The following is a 19,920-nucleotide window of genomic DNA, read 5'->3' as shown; positions in this document are numbered from 1 at the left end:
TAAGTGCTGTGAAACAACGTATTCTTATACATTCTGAGGACTTCTCAATTAATGCTCATAATTGTGCTTTGTACCTTATTGGCATACTGTTAATGCTAATCACATATTACTTAACATGGTGAGAAATGTCCCTTCATGAGGACAGAATAACCACGTTTATGTGTATGTTCAAGAAGTTTCTTTCGCACAGCGGAAGAAAACATATTTCACAATTCATGGAATGTCTTTGAAATCTATTGTTGCCAGTTTAGAGTGGATATGAACATAAGAGATTGCACTGGCGGTGCAGTCAGCATGAGTAGTAGATTGGCAAGACTGGTCTCATAGCAAGGGAGCAAAGGGAGGAAGCATCGGAAAGGTTTCCTTAGACATAGATGAATGTTCAAAAATCATATAAATTCTCACTGAAATCTTCATCAACACAAATGGATGCTTCATGCCCCTAATTGTCAAAATGAATTCCACACCCACAGCACAGACTTCCATTTGTGATGCTAGAAATATTTAATTGCACGTTTACTCATCCAATGAGAATTTTGGAATTTCAAGCAATGCAGGACACACCAACACTGTGTCAATGAAAATTGGTTGAAAAGAAGTCTTTTCATCTGAATGAAATAAGAAGGAGGTTCAACCTTAAACCCTCTCGCTGTGCATTTGAGTTTGTCAAAATTCACAGTCAGCTGTGTACAAGGTGAAAGAATTCATCAGTATGTGATGGTTTCAAAGATTATCAACTTGGACCAAAAAAGCATTGCATTTTGTGGTCAACATTAACCAATCCTATTTTTGAGCAGAAGTTGTAGTCGGAGCCTTGTAGGTGTGATGGCGGAGTGCAGAAAGTGAAAGGTTATGCCACTAATACAGTCGCATGGCATCACGTGGTCATGTGATATATTTGAGAGAAATGGTAGGAGAGATATGCAGCTGTTGATTTCCAATCATGGCTACTTTCTCTAACATTCTGAGTCAAGCTTGCAGAACCATAGTTCATATTTCATTTAGACAGATCATAAAAGTATTGTCGTCAGATTACAGAAGATATTTACATAACAGATTTGTGCGAAACTGATGAGATCATGTGATGTAAATTTCTAAGCCACTGTCTAATGTCAAACAAAGTCAGTGATCAAAAATTGGACTTTTTTGTGTAGATATAGACGAATGCACAACCAACACATCGAATTGTGAACAAGTCTGCAATAATACAATTGGAAGCTTCACATGCAGCTGCCTTCCTGGGTACAGCATCAACGCAACAAACACTTCACGTTGTGTTGGTAGGACATTTTTATCCAAATATTACATGCATATCACGCTGTTAATGATTGAAGATTACCACTTTGCGGAATGTACATCAAACAGTTTCATTTGAGAGCTGTCAGCTTATGATTTCCAAGATAATCCGTGTCATTTCAAGTGTGTAGTCGGAGCCTTATAGGTGTGAGATGGAATGCAGAAAGTGAAAAGTGATGCCACTAATACAGTCGCATGACATCACATGGTTAGATTAGATTAGATTAATTTCAGTGTGAAAACAGGCCCTTCGGCCCAACAAGTCCACACCGACCTGCCAAAGCGCAACCCACCCAGACCCACCCCACTACATTAGCCCCTTCACCTAACCCTACGGGAAACTTAGCATGGCTAGTTCACCTAACCTGCACATTTTTGTATTGTGGGAGGAAACCGGCGCACGGGTCATGTGATATATTTGAGAGAAAAGGTAATGGAGATATGCAAGTGTTCATGTCATATCACGGCTACTTTCTCTAACATACTGAGTCAAACTTGCAGAACCATAGTTCATATTTCATTTCGACAGATGATAACAGTATTGTTGTCAGTTTCCAGAAGATATTGACATGAGAGAAGCTATTTACATGGCACTGGCTGTGCAGTCAGCATGAGTAGTAGATTGGGAGAAAGTGAGGACTGCAGATGGTGGAGTACCAGACGTTTCGGGCATAAGCCCTTCTTCAGGAATTCTCCTGCTCCTCGGATGCTGCCTGGCCTGCTGTGTTTTTCCAGCACAACATTTTTCAAACATGAGTAGTAGATTGGCAAGACTGGTCTCATAGCGAGGGAGCAAAGGGAGGAAACATCGGAAAGGTTTCCTTCGACATCGATGAATGTTCAAAAATCTCGTAACTTTGCACTGACATCTTCAACAACACAAATGGGTGCTTCATACCCCAAGTTTCTTCGAAATGAATGGCACAACCACAGCACAGATTTCCGTTTGTGATGCTAGAAATATTTAATTGCACATTTTCTCATGCATTGAGGATTTTGGAATTTCAAGTAATGCAGGACACACCAACGGTGTGTCAATGAAAATTGGTTGAAAAGAAGTCTTTTCATCTGAATGAAATAAGAAGGAGGTTCAACCTTAAACCCTCTCGCTGTGCATTTGAGTTTGTCAACATTCACAGTCAGTTGTGTACAAAGTGAAAGAATTCATCAGTATGTGATGGTTTCAAAGATTATCAACTTGGAACAAAAAAGCTTTGCATTTTGTGGTCACCATTAACCAATCCTATCTTTGAGCAGAAGTTGAAGTCGGAGCCTTGTCGTTGTGATGGCAGAGTGCAGAAAGTGAAAGGTTATACCACTAATACAGTCGCATGGCATCACTTGGTCATGTGATATATTTGAGAGAAATAGTAAGAGAGATATGCAGCTGTTGATTTCCAATCATGGCTACTTTCTCTAACATTCTGAGTCTAGCTTGCAGAACCATAGTTCATATTTCATTTAGACAGATCATAAAAGTATTGTCGTCAGATTACAGAAGATATTTACATAACAAAGTCGTGAGAAACTGATGAGATCATGTGATGTAAATTTCTAAGCCACTGTCTAATGTCAAACAAAGTCAGTAATCAAAAATTGGACTTTTTTGTGTAGATATAGACGAATGCGCAACCAACACATCGAATTGTGAACAAGTCTGCAATAATACAATTGGAAGCTTCACATGCAGCTGCCTTCCTGGGTACGGCATCAACGCAACAAACACTTCACGTTGTGATGGTAGGACATTTTTATCCAAATATTACATGCATATCACGCTGTTAATGATTGAAGCTTACCACTCTGCGGAATATACATCAAACAGTTTCATTTGTGAGCTGTGAGCTCATGAGTTCCAAGATAATCCGTGTCATTTCAAGTTTGTAGTCGGAGCCTTATAGGTGTGAGATGGAAATGCAGAAAGTGAAAAATTATGCCACTAATAGAGTCGCATGACATCACATGGTTAGATTAGATTAGATTACTTGCAGTGTGAAAACAGGCCCTTCGGCCCAACAAGTCCACAACGACCTGCCGAAGCGCAACCCACCCAGACCCACCCCACTACGTTTGCCCCTTCACCTAACCCTACGGGAAACTTAGCATGGCCAATTCACCTAACCAGCACATTTTTGTATTGTGGGAGGAAACCGGCGCACGGGTCATGTGATATATTTGAGAGAAAAGGTAATGGAGATATGCAAGTGTTCATGTCATATCACGGCTACTTTGTCTCACATACTGAGTCAAACTTGCAGAACCATAGTTCATATTTCATTTCGACAGTTGATAACAGTATTGTTGTCAGTTTACAGAAGATATTTACATGAGAGAAGCTATTTACATGACACTGGCTGTGCAGTCAGCATGAGTAGTAGATTGAGAGAAAGTGAGGACTGCAGATGCTGGAGTACCAGACGTTTCGGGCATAAGCCCTTCTTCAGGAATTCTCCTGCTCCTCGGATGCTGCCTGGCCTGCTGTGTTTTTCCAGCTCAACATTTTTCAAACATGAGTAGTAGATTGGCAAGACTGGTCTCATAGCAAGGGAGCAAAGGGAGGAAACATCGGAAAGGTTTCCTTCGACATCGATGAATGTTCAAAAATCACATAACTTTGCACTGACATCTTCAACAACACAAATGGGTGCTTCATACCCCAAGTTTCTTAGAAATAAAAGGCACAACCGCAGCACAGACTTCCGTTTGTGATGCTAGAAGTATTCAATTGCACCTTTACTCATCCATTGATGATTTTGGAATTTCAGACAAAGCAGGAAAAACCAAAGCTCTGTCAATGAATATTGGTTGAAAAGAAATCATTTGAGTTCCATCTGTATGTAATAAGAAGGAGGTTCAAACTTAAACCCTGTCGCTGTGCCGTTGAGTTTGTTTACATTCAGAGTCAGTTGTGGAAAAGGTGAAAGAATACATCAGGCTGTGATGGGTTCACAGATTATTGAATTGGACCAAAAAATCTATGCATTTTGTGCCCATGAACTGGCCATTAACCAATCTTATTGTTGAGCAGAAATTGTAGTTAGAGCCTTGCAGGTATGAGGGGGAAGTGTACAAAATGAAATGTCATGTCACTGATACAATCACATGGCCCCACATGGACATTTGATATATGTGTGAGCAACGATAGGATGTATACGCAGATGTACATGTCTAATCATGGCTACTTTCTCTAAAATTCTGGGTCAAGCTTGAAGAACCAGAGATTATACTTCATTTAGAGAAATCATAAAATGTATTGTTGTTAGTTCTCAGAAGACAGAAAACTGAGAAACTAATGAGACCATGGGTTGTAAATTTCTAGGGCACTGTCCAATGTCAAACAAAGTCAGTGATCAAAAATTGGACTTTTTTGTGTAGATATAGATGAATGTGCAACCAACACATCGAATTGTGAACAAGTCTGCAATAATACAATTGGAAGCTTCACATGCAGCTGCCTTCCTGGGTACAGCATCAACGCAACAAACACTTCACGTTGTGATGGTAGGATATTTTTATCCAAATATTACATGCATATTACGCTATTAATGGTTTAAGATTAGCACTTTGTGAAATGGACATCAAATAGTTTCGATTGCGATCTGTGAGCTTCTGACTTCCAAGATAATCAGTGTCCTGTTATAATGCTGTACACTTACGCTCTTTGCAGAAAGGTTGATGCCAGTATGATGGCGCTAATGCTGTGAAACAACGTATTCTTATACATTCTGAAGACTTCTCAATTAATGCTCATAATTGTGCTTTGTTCTTTATTGGCATACTGTTAATGCTAATCACATATTACTTAACTTGGTGAGACATGTCCCTTCATGAGGACAGAATAACCACGTTTATGTGTATGTTCAAGAAGTTTCTTTCGCACAGCGGAAGAAAACATATTTCACAATTCATGGAATGTCTTTGAAATCTATTGTTGCCAGTTTAGAGTGGATATGAACATAAGAGATTGCACTGGCGGAGCAGTCAGCATGAGTAGTAGATTGGCAAGACTGGTCTCATAGCAAGGGAGCAAAGGGAGGAAGCATCGGAAAGGTTTCCTTAGACATAGATGAATGTTCAAAAATCACATAAATTCTCACTGAAATCTTCATCAACACAAATGGATGCTTCATGCCCCTAATTGTCAAGATGAATTCCACACCCACAGCACAGACTTCCATTTGTGATGCCAGAAACATTTAATGGCACTTTTACTCATCCAATGAGAATTTTGGAATTTCAAGCAATGCAGGACATACCAACGCTGTGTCTATGAAAATTGGTGGAAAAGGAGTCTTTTCATCTGAATGAAATAAGAAGGAGGTTCAACCTTAAACCCTCTCGCTGTGCATTTGAGTTTGTCAAAATTCACAGTCAGCTGTGTACAAGGTGAAAGAATTCATCAGTATGTGATGGTTTCAAAGATTATCGACTTGGACCAAAAAAGCTTTGCATTTTGTGGTCAACATTAACCAATCCTATTTTTGAGCAGAAGTTGTAGTCGGAGCCTTGTAGGTGTGATGGCGGAATGCAGAAAGTGAAAGGTTATGCCATTAATACAGCCGCATGGCATCACGTGGTCATGTGATATATTTGAGAGAAATGGTAAGGGAGATATGCAGCTGTTGATTTCCAACCATGGCTATTTTCTCTAACATTCTGAGTCAAGCTTGCAGAACCATAGTTCATATTTCATTTAGACAGATCACAAAAGTATTGTCGTCAGATTACAGAAGATATTTACATAACAGAGTCGTGAGAAACTGATGAGATCATGTGATGTAAATTTCTAAGCCACTGTCTAATGTCAAACAAAGACAGTACTCAAAAATTGGACTTTTTTGTGTAGATATAGATGAATGCGCAACCAACACATCGAATTGTGAACAAGTCTGCAATAATACAATTGGAAACTTCACATGCAGCTGCCTTCCTGGGTACAGCATCAACGCAACAAACACTTCACGTTGTGTTGGTAGGACATTTTTATCCAAATATTACATGCATATCACGCTGTTAATGATTGAAGATTACCACTTTGTGGAATGTACATCAAACAGTTTCATTTGTGAGCTGTGAGTTTTTCAGTTCCAAGATAATCCGTGTCATTTCAAGTTTGTAGTCGGAGCCTTCTAGGTGTGAGATGGAAATGCAGAAATTGAAAAGTTATGCCACTAATACAGTCGCATGACATCACATGGTTAGATTAGATTAGATTACTTGCAGTGTGAAAACAGGCCCTTCGGTCCAATAAGTCCACACCGAACTGCCGAAGCGCATCCCACCCAGACCCACCCCACTCCATTTGCCCCTTCACCTAACCCTACGGGAAACTTAGCATGGCCAATTCACCTAACCAGCACATTTTTGTATTGTGGGAGGAAACCGGCGCACGGGTCATGTGATATATTTGAGAGAAAAGGTAATGGAGATATGAAAGTGTTCATGTCATATCACGGCTACTTTCTCTAACATACTGAGTCAAACTTGCAGAACCATAGTTCATATTTCATTTCGACACATGATAACAGTATTGTTGTCATTTTACAGAAGATATTTACATGAGAGAAGCTATTTACATGGCACTGGCTGTGCAGTCAGCATGAGTAGTAGATTGGGAGAAAGTGAGGACTGCAGATGCTGGAGTACCAGACGTTTCGGGCATAAGCCCTTCTTCAGGAATTCTCCTGCTCCTCAGATGCTGCCTAGCCTGCTGTGTTTTCCCAGCACAACATTTTTCAAACATGAGTAATAGACTGGTCTCATAGCGAGGGAGCAAAGGGAGGAAACATCGGAAAGGTTTCCTTCGACATCGATGAATGTTCAAAAATCACATAACTTTGCACTGACATCTTCAACAACACAAATGGGTGCTTCATACCCCAAATTTCTTCGAAATAAATGGCACAACTGCAGCACAGACTTCCGTTTGTGATGCTAGAAATATTCAATTTCACCTTTACTCATCCATTGATGATTTTGGAATTTCAGACAAAGCAGGAAAAACCAAAGCTCTGTCAATGAATATTGGTTGAAAAGAAATCATTTGAGCTCCATCTGTATGTAATAAGAAGGAGGTTCAAACTTAAACCCTGTCAGTTTGGCGTTGAGTTTGTTTACATTCAGAGTCAGTTGTGGAAAAGTTGAAAGAATACATCAGGCTGTGATGGGTTCACAGATTATTGAATTGGACCAAAAAATCTATGCATTTTGTGCCCATGAACTCGCCATTAACCAATCTTATTGTTGAGCAGAAATTGTAGTTAGAGCCTTGCAGGTATGAGGGGGAAGTGTAGAAAATGAAATGTCATGTCACTGATACAATCACATGGCCCCACATGGCTAGTTGATATATGTGTGAGCAACGATAGGAGGGATACGCAGATGTACATGTCTAATCATGGCTACTTTCTCTAAAATTCTGGGTCAAACTTGAAGAACCAGGGATTATACTTCATTTAAAAAAATCGTAAAATGTATTGTTGTTAGTTCTCAGAAGACAGAAAACTGAGAAACTAATGAGACCATGGGATGTAAATTTCTAGGGCACTGTCCAATGTCAAACAAAGTCAGTGATCAAAAATTGGACTTTTTTGTGTAGATATAGATGAATGTGCAACCAACACATCGAATTGTGAACAGGTCTGCAATAATAGAATTGGAAGCTTCACATGCAGCTGCCTTCCTGGGTACAGAATCAACGCAACAAACACTTCACATTGTGATGGTAGGATATTTTTATCCAAATATTACATGCATATTACGCTATTAATGGTTTAAGATTCGCACTTTGTGAAATGGACATCAAATAATTTCGATTGCGATCTGTGAGCTTCTGTCTTCCAAGATAATCAGTGTCCTGTTATAATGCTGTACACTTACGCGCTTTGCAGAAAGGTTGATGCCAGTATGATGGCGCTAAGTGCTGTGAAACAACGTATTCTTATACATTCTGAGGACTTCTCAATTAGTGCTCATAATTGTGCTTTGTTCCTTATTGGCATACTGTCAATGCTAATCACATATTACTTAACATGGTGAGAAATGTCCCTTCATGAGGACAGAATAACCACGTTTATGTGTATGTTCAAGAAGTTTCTTTCGCACAGCGGAAGAAAACATATTTCACAATTCATGGAATGTCTTTGAAATCTATTGTTGCCAGTTTAGAGTGGATATGAACATAAGAGATTGCACTGTCTGCGCAGTCAGCATGAGTAGTAGATTGGCAAGACTGGTCTCATAGCAAGGGAGCAAAGGGAGGAAGCATCGGAAAGGTTTCGTTAAACATAGATGAATGTTCAAAAATCACATAAATTCTCACTGAAATCTTCATCAACACAAATGGATGCTTCATGCCCCTAATTGTCAAAATGAATTCCACACCCACAGCACAGACTTCCATTTGTGATGCTAGAAATATTTAATGGCACGTTTACTCATCCAATGAGAATTTTGGAATTTCAAGCAATGCAGGACACACCAACGCTGTGTCAATGAAAATTGGTTGAAAAGAAGTCTTTTCATCTGAATGAAATAAGAAGGAGGTTCAACCTTAAACCCTCTCGCTGTGCATTTGAGTTTGTCAAAATTCACAGTCAGCTGTGTACAAGGTGAAAGAATTCATCAGTATGTGATGGTTTCAAAGATTATCAACTTGGACCAAAAAAGCTTTGCATTTTGTGCTCATCGAACCACCATTAACCAATCCTATTTTTGAGCAGAAGTTGTAGTCGGAGCCTTGTAGGTGTGATGGTGGAGTGCAGAAAGTGAAAGGTTATGCCACTAATACAGTCGCAAGGCATCACATGTGATATATTTGAGAGAAATGGTAAGGGAGATATGCAGCTGTTGATTTCCAATCATGGCTACTTTCTCTAACATTCTGAGTCAAGCTTGCAGAACCATAGTTCATATTTCATTTCGACAGATCATAAAATATTGTGGTCAGAGTACAGAAGATATTTACATAACAGAGTCGTGAGAAACTGATGAGATCATGTGATGTAAATTTCTAAGCCACTGCCTAATGTCAAACAAAGACAGTAATCAAAAATTGGACTTTTTTGTCTAGATATAGATGAATGCGCAACCAACACATCGAATTGTGAACAAGTCTGCAATAATACAATTGGAAACTTCACATGCAGCTGCTTTCCTGGGTACAGCATCAACGCAACAAACACTTCACGTTGTGTTGGTAGGACATTTTTATCCAAATATTACATGCATATCACGCTGTTAATGTTTGAAGATTACCACTTTGCGGAATGTACATCAAACAGTTTCATTTGTGAGCTGTGAGCTTATGAGTTCCAAGATAATCTGTGTCATTTCAAGTTTGTAGTCGGAGCATTATAGGTGTGAGATGGAAATGCAGAAAGTGAAAAGTTATGCCACTAATACAGTCGCATGACATCACATGGTTAGATTAGATTAGATTACTTGCAGTGTGAAAACAGGCCCTTTGGTCCAATAAGTCCACACCGACCTGCCAAAGCGCAACCCACCCAGACACACCCCACTACCTTTGCCCCTTCACCTAACGCTACATGAAAGTTAGCATGGCCAGTTCCCCAAACCAGCACATTTTTGTATTGTGGGAGGAATCCGGCGCACGGGTCATGTGATATATTTGAGAGAATAGGTAATGGAGATATGCAAGTGTTCATGTCATATCACGGCTACTTTCTCTAACATACTGAGTCAAACTTGCAGAACCATAGTTCATATTTCATTTCGACAGATGATAACAGTATTGTTGTCAGTTTACAGAAGATATTTACATGAGAGAAGCTATTTACATGACACTGGCTGTGCAGTCAGCAGGAGTAGTAGATTGGGAGAAAGTGAGGACTGCAGATGCTGGAGTACCAGACGTTTCGGGCATAAGCCCTTCTTCAGGAATTCTCCTGCTCCTCAGATGCTGCCTGGCCTGCTGTGTTTTTCCAGCTCAACATTTTTCAAACATGAGTAGTAGATTGGCAAGACTGGTCTCATAGCGAGGGAGCAAAGGGAGGAAACATCGGAAAGGTTTCCTTCGACATCGATGAATGTTCAAAAATCACATAACTTTGCACTGACATCTTCAACAACACAAATGGGTGCTTCATACCCCAAGTTTCTTCGAAATGAATGGCACAACCGCAGCACAGACTTACGTTTGTGATGCTAGAAATATTTAATTGCACATTTACTCATCCATTGATGATTTTGGAATTTCAGACAAAGCAGGAAAAACCAAAGCTCTGTCAATGAATATTGGTTGAAAAGAAATCATTTGAGCTCCATCTGTATGTAATAAGAAGGAGGTTCAAACTTAAACCCTGTCAGTTTGGCGTTGAGTTTGTTTACATTCAGAGTCAGTTGTGGAAAAGTTGAAAGAATACATCAGGCTGTGATGGGTTCACAGATTATTGAATTGGACCAAAAAATCTATGCATTTTGTGCCCATGAACTCGCCATTAACCAATCTTATTGTTGAGCAGAAATTGTAGTTAGAGCCTTGCAGGTATGAGGGGGAAGTGTAGAAAATGAAATGTCATGTCACTGATACAATCACATGGCCCCACATGGCCATTTGATATATATGTGTGCAACGACAGGAGGTATACGCAGATGTACATATCTAATCATTGCTACTTTCTCTAAAATTCTGGGTCAAGCTTGAAGAACCAGGGATTATACTTCATTTAGAAAAATCATAAAATGTATTGTTGTTAGTTCTCAGAAGACAGAAAACTGAGAAATTAATGAGACCATGGGATGTAAATTTCTAGGGCACTGTCCAATGTCAAACAAAGTCAGTGATCAAAAATTGGACTTTTTTGTGTAGATATAGATGAATGCGCAACCAGCACATCGAATTGTGAACAAGTCTGCAATAATACAATTGGAAGCTTCACATGCAGCTGCCATCCTGGGTACAGAATCAACGCAACAAACACTTCACGTTGTGATGGTAGGATATTTTTATCCAAATATTACATGCATATTACGCAATTAATGGTTTAAGATTCGCACTTTGTGAAATGGACATCAAATAGTTTCGATTGAGATCTGTGAGCTTCTGACTTCCAAGATAATCAGTGTCCTGTTATAATGCTGTACACTTATGCGCTTTGCAGACAGGTTGATGCCAGTATGATTGCGCTAAGTGCTGTGAAACAACGTATTCTTATACATTCTGAAGACTTCTCAATTAATGCTCATAATTATTCTTTGTTCTTTATTGGCATACTGTTAATGCTAATCACATATTACTTAACATGGTGAGAAATGTCCCTTCATGAGGACAGAATAACCACGTTTATGTGTATGTTCAAGAAGTTTCTTTCGCACAGCGGAAGAAAACATATTTCACAATTCATGGAATGTCTTTGAAATCTATTGTTGCCAGTTTAGAGTGGATATGAACATAAGAGATTGTACTGGCTGCGCAGTCAGCATAAGTAGTAGATTGGCAAGACTGGTCTCATAGCAAGGGAGCAAAGTGAGGAAGCATCGGAAAGGTTTCCTTAGACATAGATGAATGTTCAAAAATCATATAAATTCTCACTGAAATCTTCATCAACACAAATGGATGCTTCATGCCCCTAATTGTCAAAATGTATTCCACACCCACAGCGCAGACTTCCATTTGTGATGCTAGAAATATTTAATTGCACGTTTACTCATCCAATGAGGATTTTGGAATTTCAAGCAATGCAGGACACACCAATGCTGTGTCTATGAAAATTGTTTGAAAAGAAGTCTTTTCATCTGAATGAAATAAGAAGGAGGTTCAACCTTAAACCCTCTCGCTGTGCATTTGAGTTTGTCAAAATTCACAGTCAGCTGTGTACAAGGTGAAAGAATTCATCAGTATGTGATGGTTTCAAAGATTATCAACTTGGACCAAAAAAGCATTGCATTTTGTGGTCAACATTAACCAATCCTATTTTTGAGCAGAAGTTGTAGTCGGAGCCTTGTAGGTGTGATGGCGGAGTGCAGAAAGTGAAAGGTTATGCCACTAATACAGTCGCATGGCATCACGTGGTCATGTGATATATTTGAGAGAAATGGTAAGAGAGATATGCAGCTGTTGATTTCCAATCATGGCTACTTTCTCTAACATTCTGAGTCAAGCTTGCAGAACCATAGTTCATATTTCATTTAGACAGATCATAAAAATATTGTCGTCAGATTACAGAAGATATTTACATAACAGATTCGTGCGAAACTGATGAGATCATGTGATGTAAATTTCTAAGCCACTGTCGAATGTCAAACAAAGTCAGTGATCAAAAATTGGACTTTTTTGTGTAGATATAGATGAATGCACAACCAACACATCGAATTGTGAACAAGTCTGCTATAATACAAATGGAAGCTTCACATGCAGCTGCCTTCCTGGGTACAGCATCAACGCAACAAACACTTCACGTTGTGTTGGTAGGACATTTTTATCCAAATATTACATGCATATCACGCTGTTAATGATTGAAGATTACCACTTTGCGGAATGTACATCAAACAGTTTCATTTGAGAGCTGTCAGCTTATGATTTCCAAGATAATCCGTGTCATTTCAAGTTTGTAGTCGGAGCCTTATAGGTGTGAGATGGAAATACAGAAAGTGAAAAGTGATGCCACTAATACAGTCGCATGACATCACATGGTTAGATTAGATTAGATTACTTTCAGTGTGAAAACAGGCCCTTCGGCCCAACAAGTCCACACCGACCTGCCAAAGCGCAACCCACCCAGACCCACCCCACTACATTAGCCCCTTCACCTAACCCTACGGGAACTTAGCATGGCCAGTTCACCTAACCAGCACATTTTTGTATTGTGGGAGAAAACTGGCGCACGGGTCATGTGATATATTTGAGAGAAAAGGTAATGGAGATATGCAAGTGTTCATATGATATCATGGCTACTTTCTCTAACATCCTGAGTCAAACATGCAGAACCATAGTTCATATTTCATTTTGACAGATGATAACAGTATTGTTGTCAGTTTACAGAAGATATTTACATGAGAGAAGCTATTTACATGGCACTGGCTGTGCAGTCAGCATGAGTAGTAGATTGGGAGAAAGTGAGGACTGCAGATGGTGGAGTACCAGACGTTTCGGGCATAAGCCCTTCTTCAGGAATTCTCCTGCTCCTCGGATGCTGCCTGGCCTGCTGTGTTTTTCCAGCACAACATTTTTCAAACATGAGTAGTAGATTGGCAAGACTGGTCTCATAGCGAGGGAGCAAAGGGAGGAAACATCGGAAAGGTTTCCTTCGACATCGATGAATGTTCAAAAATCTCGTAACTTTGCACTGACATCTTCAACAACACAAATGGGTGCTTCATACCCCAAGTTTCTTCGAAATGAATGGCACAACCACTGCACAGATTTCCGTTTGTGATGCTAGAAATATTTAATTGCACATTTTCTCATGCATTGAGGATTTTGGAATTTCAAGTAATGCAGGACACACCAACGGTGTGTCAATGAAAATTGGTTGAAAAGAAGTCTTTTCATCTGAATGAAATAAGAAGGAGGTTCAACCTTAAACCCTCTCGCTGTGCATTTGAGTTTGTCAACATTCACAGTCAGTTGTGTACAAAGTGAAAGAATTCATCAGTATGTGATGGTTTCAAAGATTATCAACTTGGAACAAAAAAGCTTTGCATTTTGTGGTCACCATTAACCAATCCTATCTTTGAGCAGAAGTTGAAGTCGGAGCCTTGTAGGTGTGATGGCAGAGTGCAGAAAGTGAAAGGTTATACCACTAATACAGTCGCATGGCATCACTTGGTCATGTGATATATTTGAGAGAAATAGTAAGAGAGATATGCAGCTGTTGATTTCCAATCATGGCTACTTTCTCTAACATTCTGAGTCAAGCTTGCAGAACCATAGTTCATATTTCATTTAGACAGATCATAAAAGTATTGTCGTCAGATTACAGAAGATATTTACATAACAAAGTCGTGAGAAACTGATGAGATCATGTGATGTAAATTTCTAAGCCACTGTCTAATGTCAAACAAAGTCAGTAATCAAAAATTGGACTTTTTTGTGTAGATATAGACGAATGCGCAACCAACACATCGAATTGTGAACAAGTCTGCAATAATACAATTGGAAGCTTCACATGCAGCTGCCTTCCTGGGTACAGCATCAACGCAACAAACACTTCACGTTGTGATGGTAGGACATTTTTATCCAAATATTACATGCATATCACGCTGTTAATGATTGAAGCTTACCACTTTGCGGAATATACATCAAACAGTTTCATTTGTGAGCTGTGAGCTCATGAGTTCCAAGATAATCCGTGTCATTTCAAGTTTGTAGTCGGAGCCTTATAGGTGTGAGATGGAAATGCAGAAAGTGAAAAATTATGCCACTAATAGAGTCGCATGACATCACATGGTTAGATTAGATTAGATTACTTGCAGTGTGAAAACAGGCCCTTCGGCCCAACAAGTCCACAACGACCTGCCGAAGCGCAACCCACCCAGACCCACCCCACTACGTTTGCCCCTTCACCTAACCCTACGGGAAACTTAGCATGGCCAATTCACCTAACCAGCACATTTTTGTATTGTGGGAGGAAACCGGCGCACGGGTCATGTGATATATTTGAGAGAAAAGGTAATGGAGATATGCAAGTGTTCATGTCATATCACGGCTACTTTGTCTCACATACTGAGTCAAACTTGCAGAACCATAGTTCATATTTCATTTCGACAGATGATAACAGTATTGTTGTCAGTTTACCGAAGATATTTACATGAGAGAAGCTATTTACATGGCACTGGCTGTGCAGTCAGCATGAGTAGTAGATTGAGAGAAAGTGAGGACTGCAGATGCTGGAGTACCAGACGTTTCGGGCATAAGCCCTTCTTCAGGAATTCTCCTGCTCCTCGGATGCTGCCTGGCCTGCTGTGTTTTTCCAGCACAACATTTTTCAAACATGAGTAGTAGATTGGCAAGACTGGTCTCATAGCGAGGGAGCAAAGGGAGGAAACATCGGAAAGGTTTCCTTCGACATCGATGAATGTTCAAAAATCACATAACTTTGCACTGACATCTTCAACAACACAAATGGGTGCTTCATACCCCAAGTTTCTTCGAAATAAATGGCACAACCGCAGCACAGACTTCCGTTTGTGATGCTAGAAGTATTCAATTGCACCTTTACTCATCCATTGATTATTTTGGAATTTCAGACAAAGCAGGAAAAACCAAAGCTCTGTCAATGAATATTGGTTGAAAAGAAATCATTTGAGTTCCATCTGTATGTAATAAGAAGGAGGTTCAAACTTAAACCCTGTCGCTGTGCCGTTGAGTTTGTTTACATTCAGAGTCAGTTGTGGAAAAGGTGAAAGAATACATCAGGCTGTGATGGGTTCACAGATTATTGAATTGGACCAAAAAATCTATGCATTTTGTGCCCATGAACTGGCCATTAACCAATCTTATTGTTGAGCAGAAATTGTAGTTAGAGCCTTGCAGGTATGAGGGGGAAGTGTACAAAATGAAATGTCATGTCACTGATACAATCACATGGCCCCACATGGACATTTGATATATGTGTGAGCAACGATAGGATGTATACGCAGATGTACATGTCTAATCATGGCTACTTTCTCTAAAATTCTGGGTCAAGCTTGAAGAACCAGGGATTATACTTCATTTAGAGAAATCATAAAATGTATTGTTGTTAGTTCTCAGAAGACAGAAAACTGAGAAACTAATGAGACCATGGGATGTAAATTTCTCGGGCACTGTCCAATGTCAAACAAAGTCAGTGATCAAAAATTGGACTTTTTTGTGTAGATATAGATGAATGTGCAACCAGCACATCGAATTGTGAACAAGTCTGCAATAATACAATTGGAAGCTTCACATGCAGCTGCTTTCCTGGGTACAGCATCAACGCAACAAACACTTCACGTTGTGATGGTAGGATATTTTTATCCAAATATTACATGCATATTACGCTATTAATGGTTTAAGATTAGCACTTTGTGAAATGGACATCAAATAGTTTCGATTGCGATCTGTGAGCTTCTGACTTCCAAGATAATCAGTGTCCTGTTATAATGCTGTACACTTACGCTCTTTGCAGAAAGGTTGATGCCAGTATGATGGCGCTAAGTGCTGTGAAACAACGTATTCTTATACATTCTGAGGACTTCTCAATTAATGCTCATAATTGTGCTTTGTTCTTTATTAGCATACTGTTAATGCTAATCACATATTACTTAACTTGGTGAGACATGTCCCTTCATGAGGACAGAATAACCACGTTTATGTGTATGTTCAAGAAGTTTCTTTCGCACAGCGGAAGAAAACATATTTCACAATTCATGGAATGTCTTTGAAATCTATTGTTGCCTGTTTAGAGTGGATATGAACATAAGAGATTGCACTGGCGGTGCAGTCAGCATGAGTAGTAGATTGGCAAGACTGGTCTCATAGCAAGGGAGCAAAGGGAGGAAGCATCGGAAAGGTTTCCTTAGACATCGATGAATGTTCAAAAATCACATAAATTCTCACTGAAATCTTCATCAACACAAATGGATGCTTCAACCCCCTAATTGTCAAGATGAATTCCACACCCACAGCACAGACTTCCATTTGTGATGCCAGAAACATTTAATGGCACTTTTACTCATCCAATGAGAATTTTGGAATTTCAAGCAATGCAGGACATACCAACGCTGTGTCTATGAAAATTGGTGGAAAAGAAGTCTTTTCATCTGAATGAAATAAGAAGGAGGTTCAACCTTAAACCCTCTCGCTGTGCATTTGAGTTTGTCAAAATTCACAGTCAGCTGTGTACAAGGTGAAAGAATTCATCAGTATGTGATGGTTTCAAAGATTATCAACTTGGACCAAAAAAGCTTTGCATTTTGTGGTCAACATTAACCAATCCTATTTTTGAGCAGAAGTTGTAGTCGGAGCCTTGTAGGTGTGATGGCGGAATGCAGAATGCCATTAATACAGCCGCATGGCATCACGTGGTCATGTGATATATTTGAGAGAAATGGTAAGGGAGATATGCAGCTGTTGATTTCCAATCATGGCTACTTTTTCTAACATTCTGAGTCTAGCTTGCAGAACCTTAGTTCATATTTCATTTAGACAGATCATAAAAGTATTGTCGTCAGATTACAGAAGATATTTACATAACAAAGTCGTGAGAAACTGATGAGATCATGTGATGTAAATTTCTAAGCCACTGTCTAATGTCAAACAAAGTCAGTAATCAAAAATTGGACTTTTTTGTGTAGATATAGACGAATGCGCAACCAACACATCGAATTGTGAACAAGTCTGCAATAATACAATTGGAAGCTTCACATGCAGCTGCCTTCCTGGGTACAGCATCAACGCAACAAACACTTCACGTTGTGATGGTAGGACATTTTTATCCAAATATTACATGCATATCACGCTGTTAATGATTGAAGCTTACCACTTTGCGGAATATACATCAAACAGTTTCATTTGTGAGCTGTGAGCTCATGAGTTCCAAGATAATCCGTGTCATTTCAAGTTTGTAGTCGGAGCCTTATAGGTGTGAGATGGAAATGCAGAAAGTGAAAAATTATGCCACTAATAGAGTCGCATGACATCACATGGTTAGATTAGATTAGATTACTTGCAGTGTGAAAACAGGCCCTTCGGCCCAACAAGTCCACAACGACCTGCCGAAGCGCAACCCACCCAGACCCACCCCACTACGTTTGCCCCTTCACCTAACCCTACGGGAAACTTAGCATGGCCAATTCACCTAACCAGCACATTTTTGTATTGTGGGAGGAAACCGGCGCACGGGTCATGTGATATATTTGAGAGAAAAGGTAATGGAGATATGCAAGTGTTCATGTCATATCACGGCTACTTTGTCTCACATACTGAGTCAAACTTGCAGAACCATAGTTCATATTTCATTTCGACAGATGATAACAGTATTGTTGTCAGTTTCCAGAAGATATTGACATGAGAGAAGCTATTTACATGACACTGGCTGTGCAGTCAGCATGAGTAGTAGATTGAGAGAAAGTGAGGACTGCAGATGCTGGAGTACCAGACGTTTCGGGCATAAGCCCTTCTTCAGGAATTCTCCTGCTCCTCGGATGCTGCCTGGCCTGCTGTGTTTTTCCAGCTCAACATTTTTCAAACATGAGTAGTAGATTGGCAAGACTGGTCTCATAGCGAGGGAGCAAAGGGAGGAAACATCGGAAAGGTTGCCTTTGACATCGATGAATGTTCAAAAATCACATAACTTTGCACTGACATCTTCAACAACACAAATGGGTGCTTCATACCCCAAGTTTCTTCGAAATAAATGGCACAACCGCAGCACAGACTTCCGTTTGTGATGCTAGAAGTATTCAATTGCACCTTTACTCAACCATTGATGATTTTGGAATTTCAGACAAAGCAGGAAAAACCAAAGCTCTGTCAATGAATATTGGTTGAAAAGAAATCATTTGAGCTCCATCTGTATGTAATAAGAAGGAGGTTCAAACTTAAACCCTGTCGCTGTGCCCTTGACTTTGTTTACATTCAGAGTCAGTTGTGGAAAAGGTGAAAGAATACATCAGGCTGTGATGGGTTCACAGATTATTGAATTGGACCAAAAAATCTATGCATTTTGTGCCCATGAACTGGCCATTAACCAATCTTATTGTTGAGCAGAAATTGTAGTTAGAGCCTTGCAGGTATGAGGGGGAAGTGTACAAAATGAAATGTCATGTCACTGATACAATCACATGGCCCCACATGGACATTTGATATATGTGTGAGCAACGATAGGATGTATACGCAGATGTACATGTCTAATCATGGCTACTTTCTCTAAAATTCTGGGTCAAGCTTGAAGAACCAGGGATTATACTTCATTTAGAGAAATCATAAAATGTATTGTTGTTAGTTCTCAGAAGACAGAAAACTGAGAAACTAATGAGACCATGGGATGTAAATTTCTAGGGCACTGTCCAATGTCAAACAAAGTCAGTGATCAAAAATTGGACTTTTTTGTGTAGATATAGATGAATGTGCAACCAGCACATCGAATTGTGAACAAGTCTGCAATAATACAATTGGAAGCTTCACATGCAGCTGCTTTCCTGGGTACAGCATCAACGCAACAAACACTTCACGTTGTGATGGTAGGATATTTTTATCCAAATATTACATGCATATTACGCTATTAATGGTTTAAGATTAGCACTTTGTGAAATGGACATCAAATAGTTTCGATTGCGATCTGTGAGCTTCTGACTTCCAAGATAATCAGTGTCCTGTTATAATGCTGTACACTTACGCTCTTTGCAGAAAGGTTGATGCCAGTATGATGGCGCTAAGTGCTGTGAAACAACGTATTCTTATACATTCTGAGGACTTCTCAATTAATGCTCATAATTGTGCTTTGTTCTTTATTGGCATACTGTTAATGCTAATCACATATTACTTAACTTGGTGAGACATGTCCCTTCATGAGGACAGAATAACCACGTTTATGTGTATGTTCAAGAAGTTTCTTTCGCACAGCGGAAGAAAACATATTTCACAATTCATGGAATGTCTTTGAAATCTATTGTTGCCAGTTTAGAGTGGATATGAAC

At 39.5% G+C, this 19,920-nt stretch overlaps 1 protein-coding gene across 1 annotated transcript in view; it reads left to right on the top strand.

Moving 5' to 3' along the window:
* Window positions 1-19,650, top strand: part of LOC140478651 (uncharacterized) — a 30,448-nt gene extending 10,798 nt beyond the window's left edge. Inside the window, exons 9-16 of the mRNA XM_072571866.1 lie at window positions 6,143-6,268; window positions 7,895-8,020; window positions 9,368-9,493; window positions 11,129-11,254; window positions 12,601-12,726; window positions 16,118-16,243; window positions 19,339-19,464; window positions 19,631-19,650. Coding sequence (XP_072427967.1) covers window positions 6,143-6,268; window positions 7,895-8,020; window positions 9,368-9,493; window positions 11,129-11,254; window positions 12,601-12,726; window positions 16,118-16,243; window positions 19,339-19,464; window positions 19,631-19,650 — 902 coding nt within the window. The remainder of the gene's footprint in view (window positions 1-6,142; window positions 6,269-7,894; window positions 8,021-9,367; window positions 9,494-11,128; window positions 11,255-12,600; window positions 12,727-16,117; window positions 16,244-19,338; window positions 19,465-19,630) is intronic.
* The last annotated feature ends 270 nt before the right edge of the window (window positions 19,651-19,920 follow it).

The sequence above is a fragment of the Chiloscyllium punctatum genome, chromosome 6 (genome assembly GCF_047496795.1).
Source record: "Chiloscyllium punctatum isolate Juve2018m chromosome 6, sChiPun1.3, whole genome shotgun sequence".
NCBI classification, from domain to species: Eukaryota; Metazoa; Chordata; class Chondrichthyes; order Orectolobiformes; family Hemiscylliidae; genus Chiloscyllium; species Chiloscyllium punctatum.
Note: the sequence above shows the minus strand (reverse complement) of the source record. Positions and strands in the feature narration are given on the sequence as shown.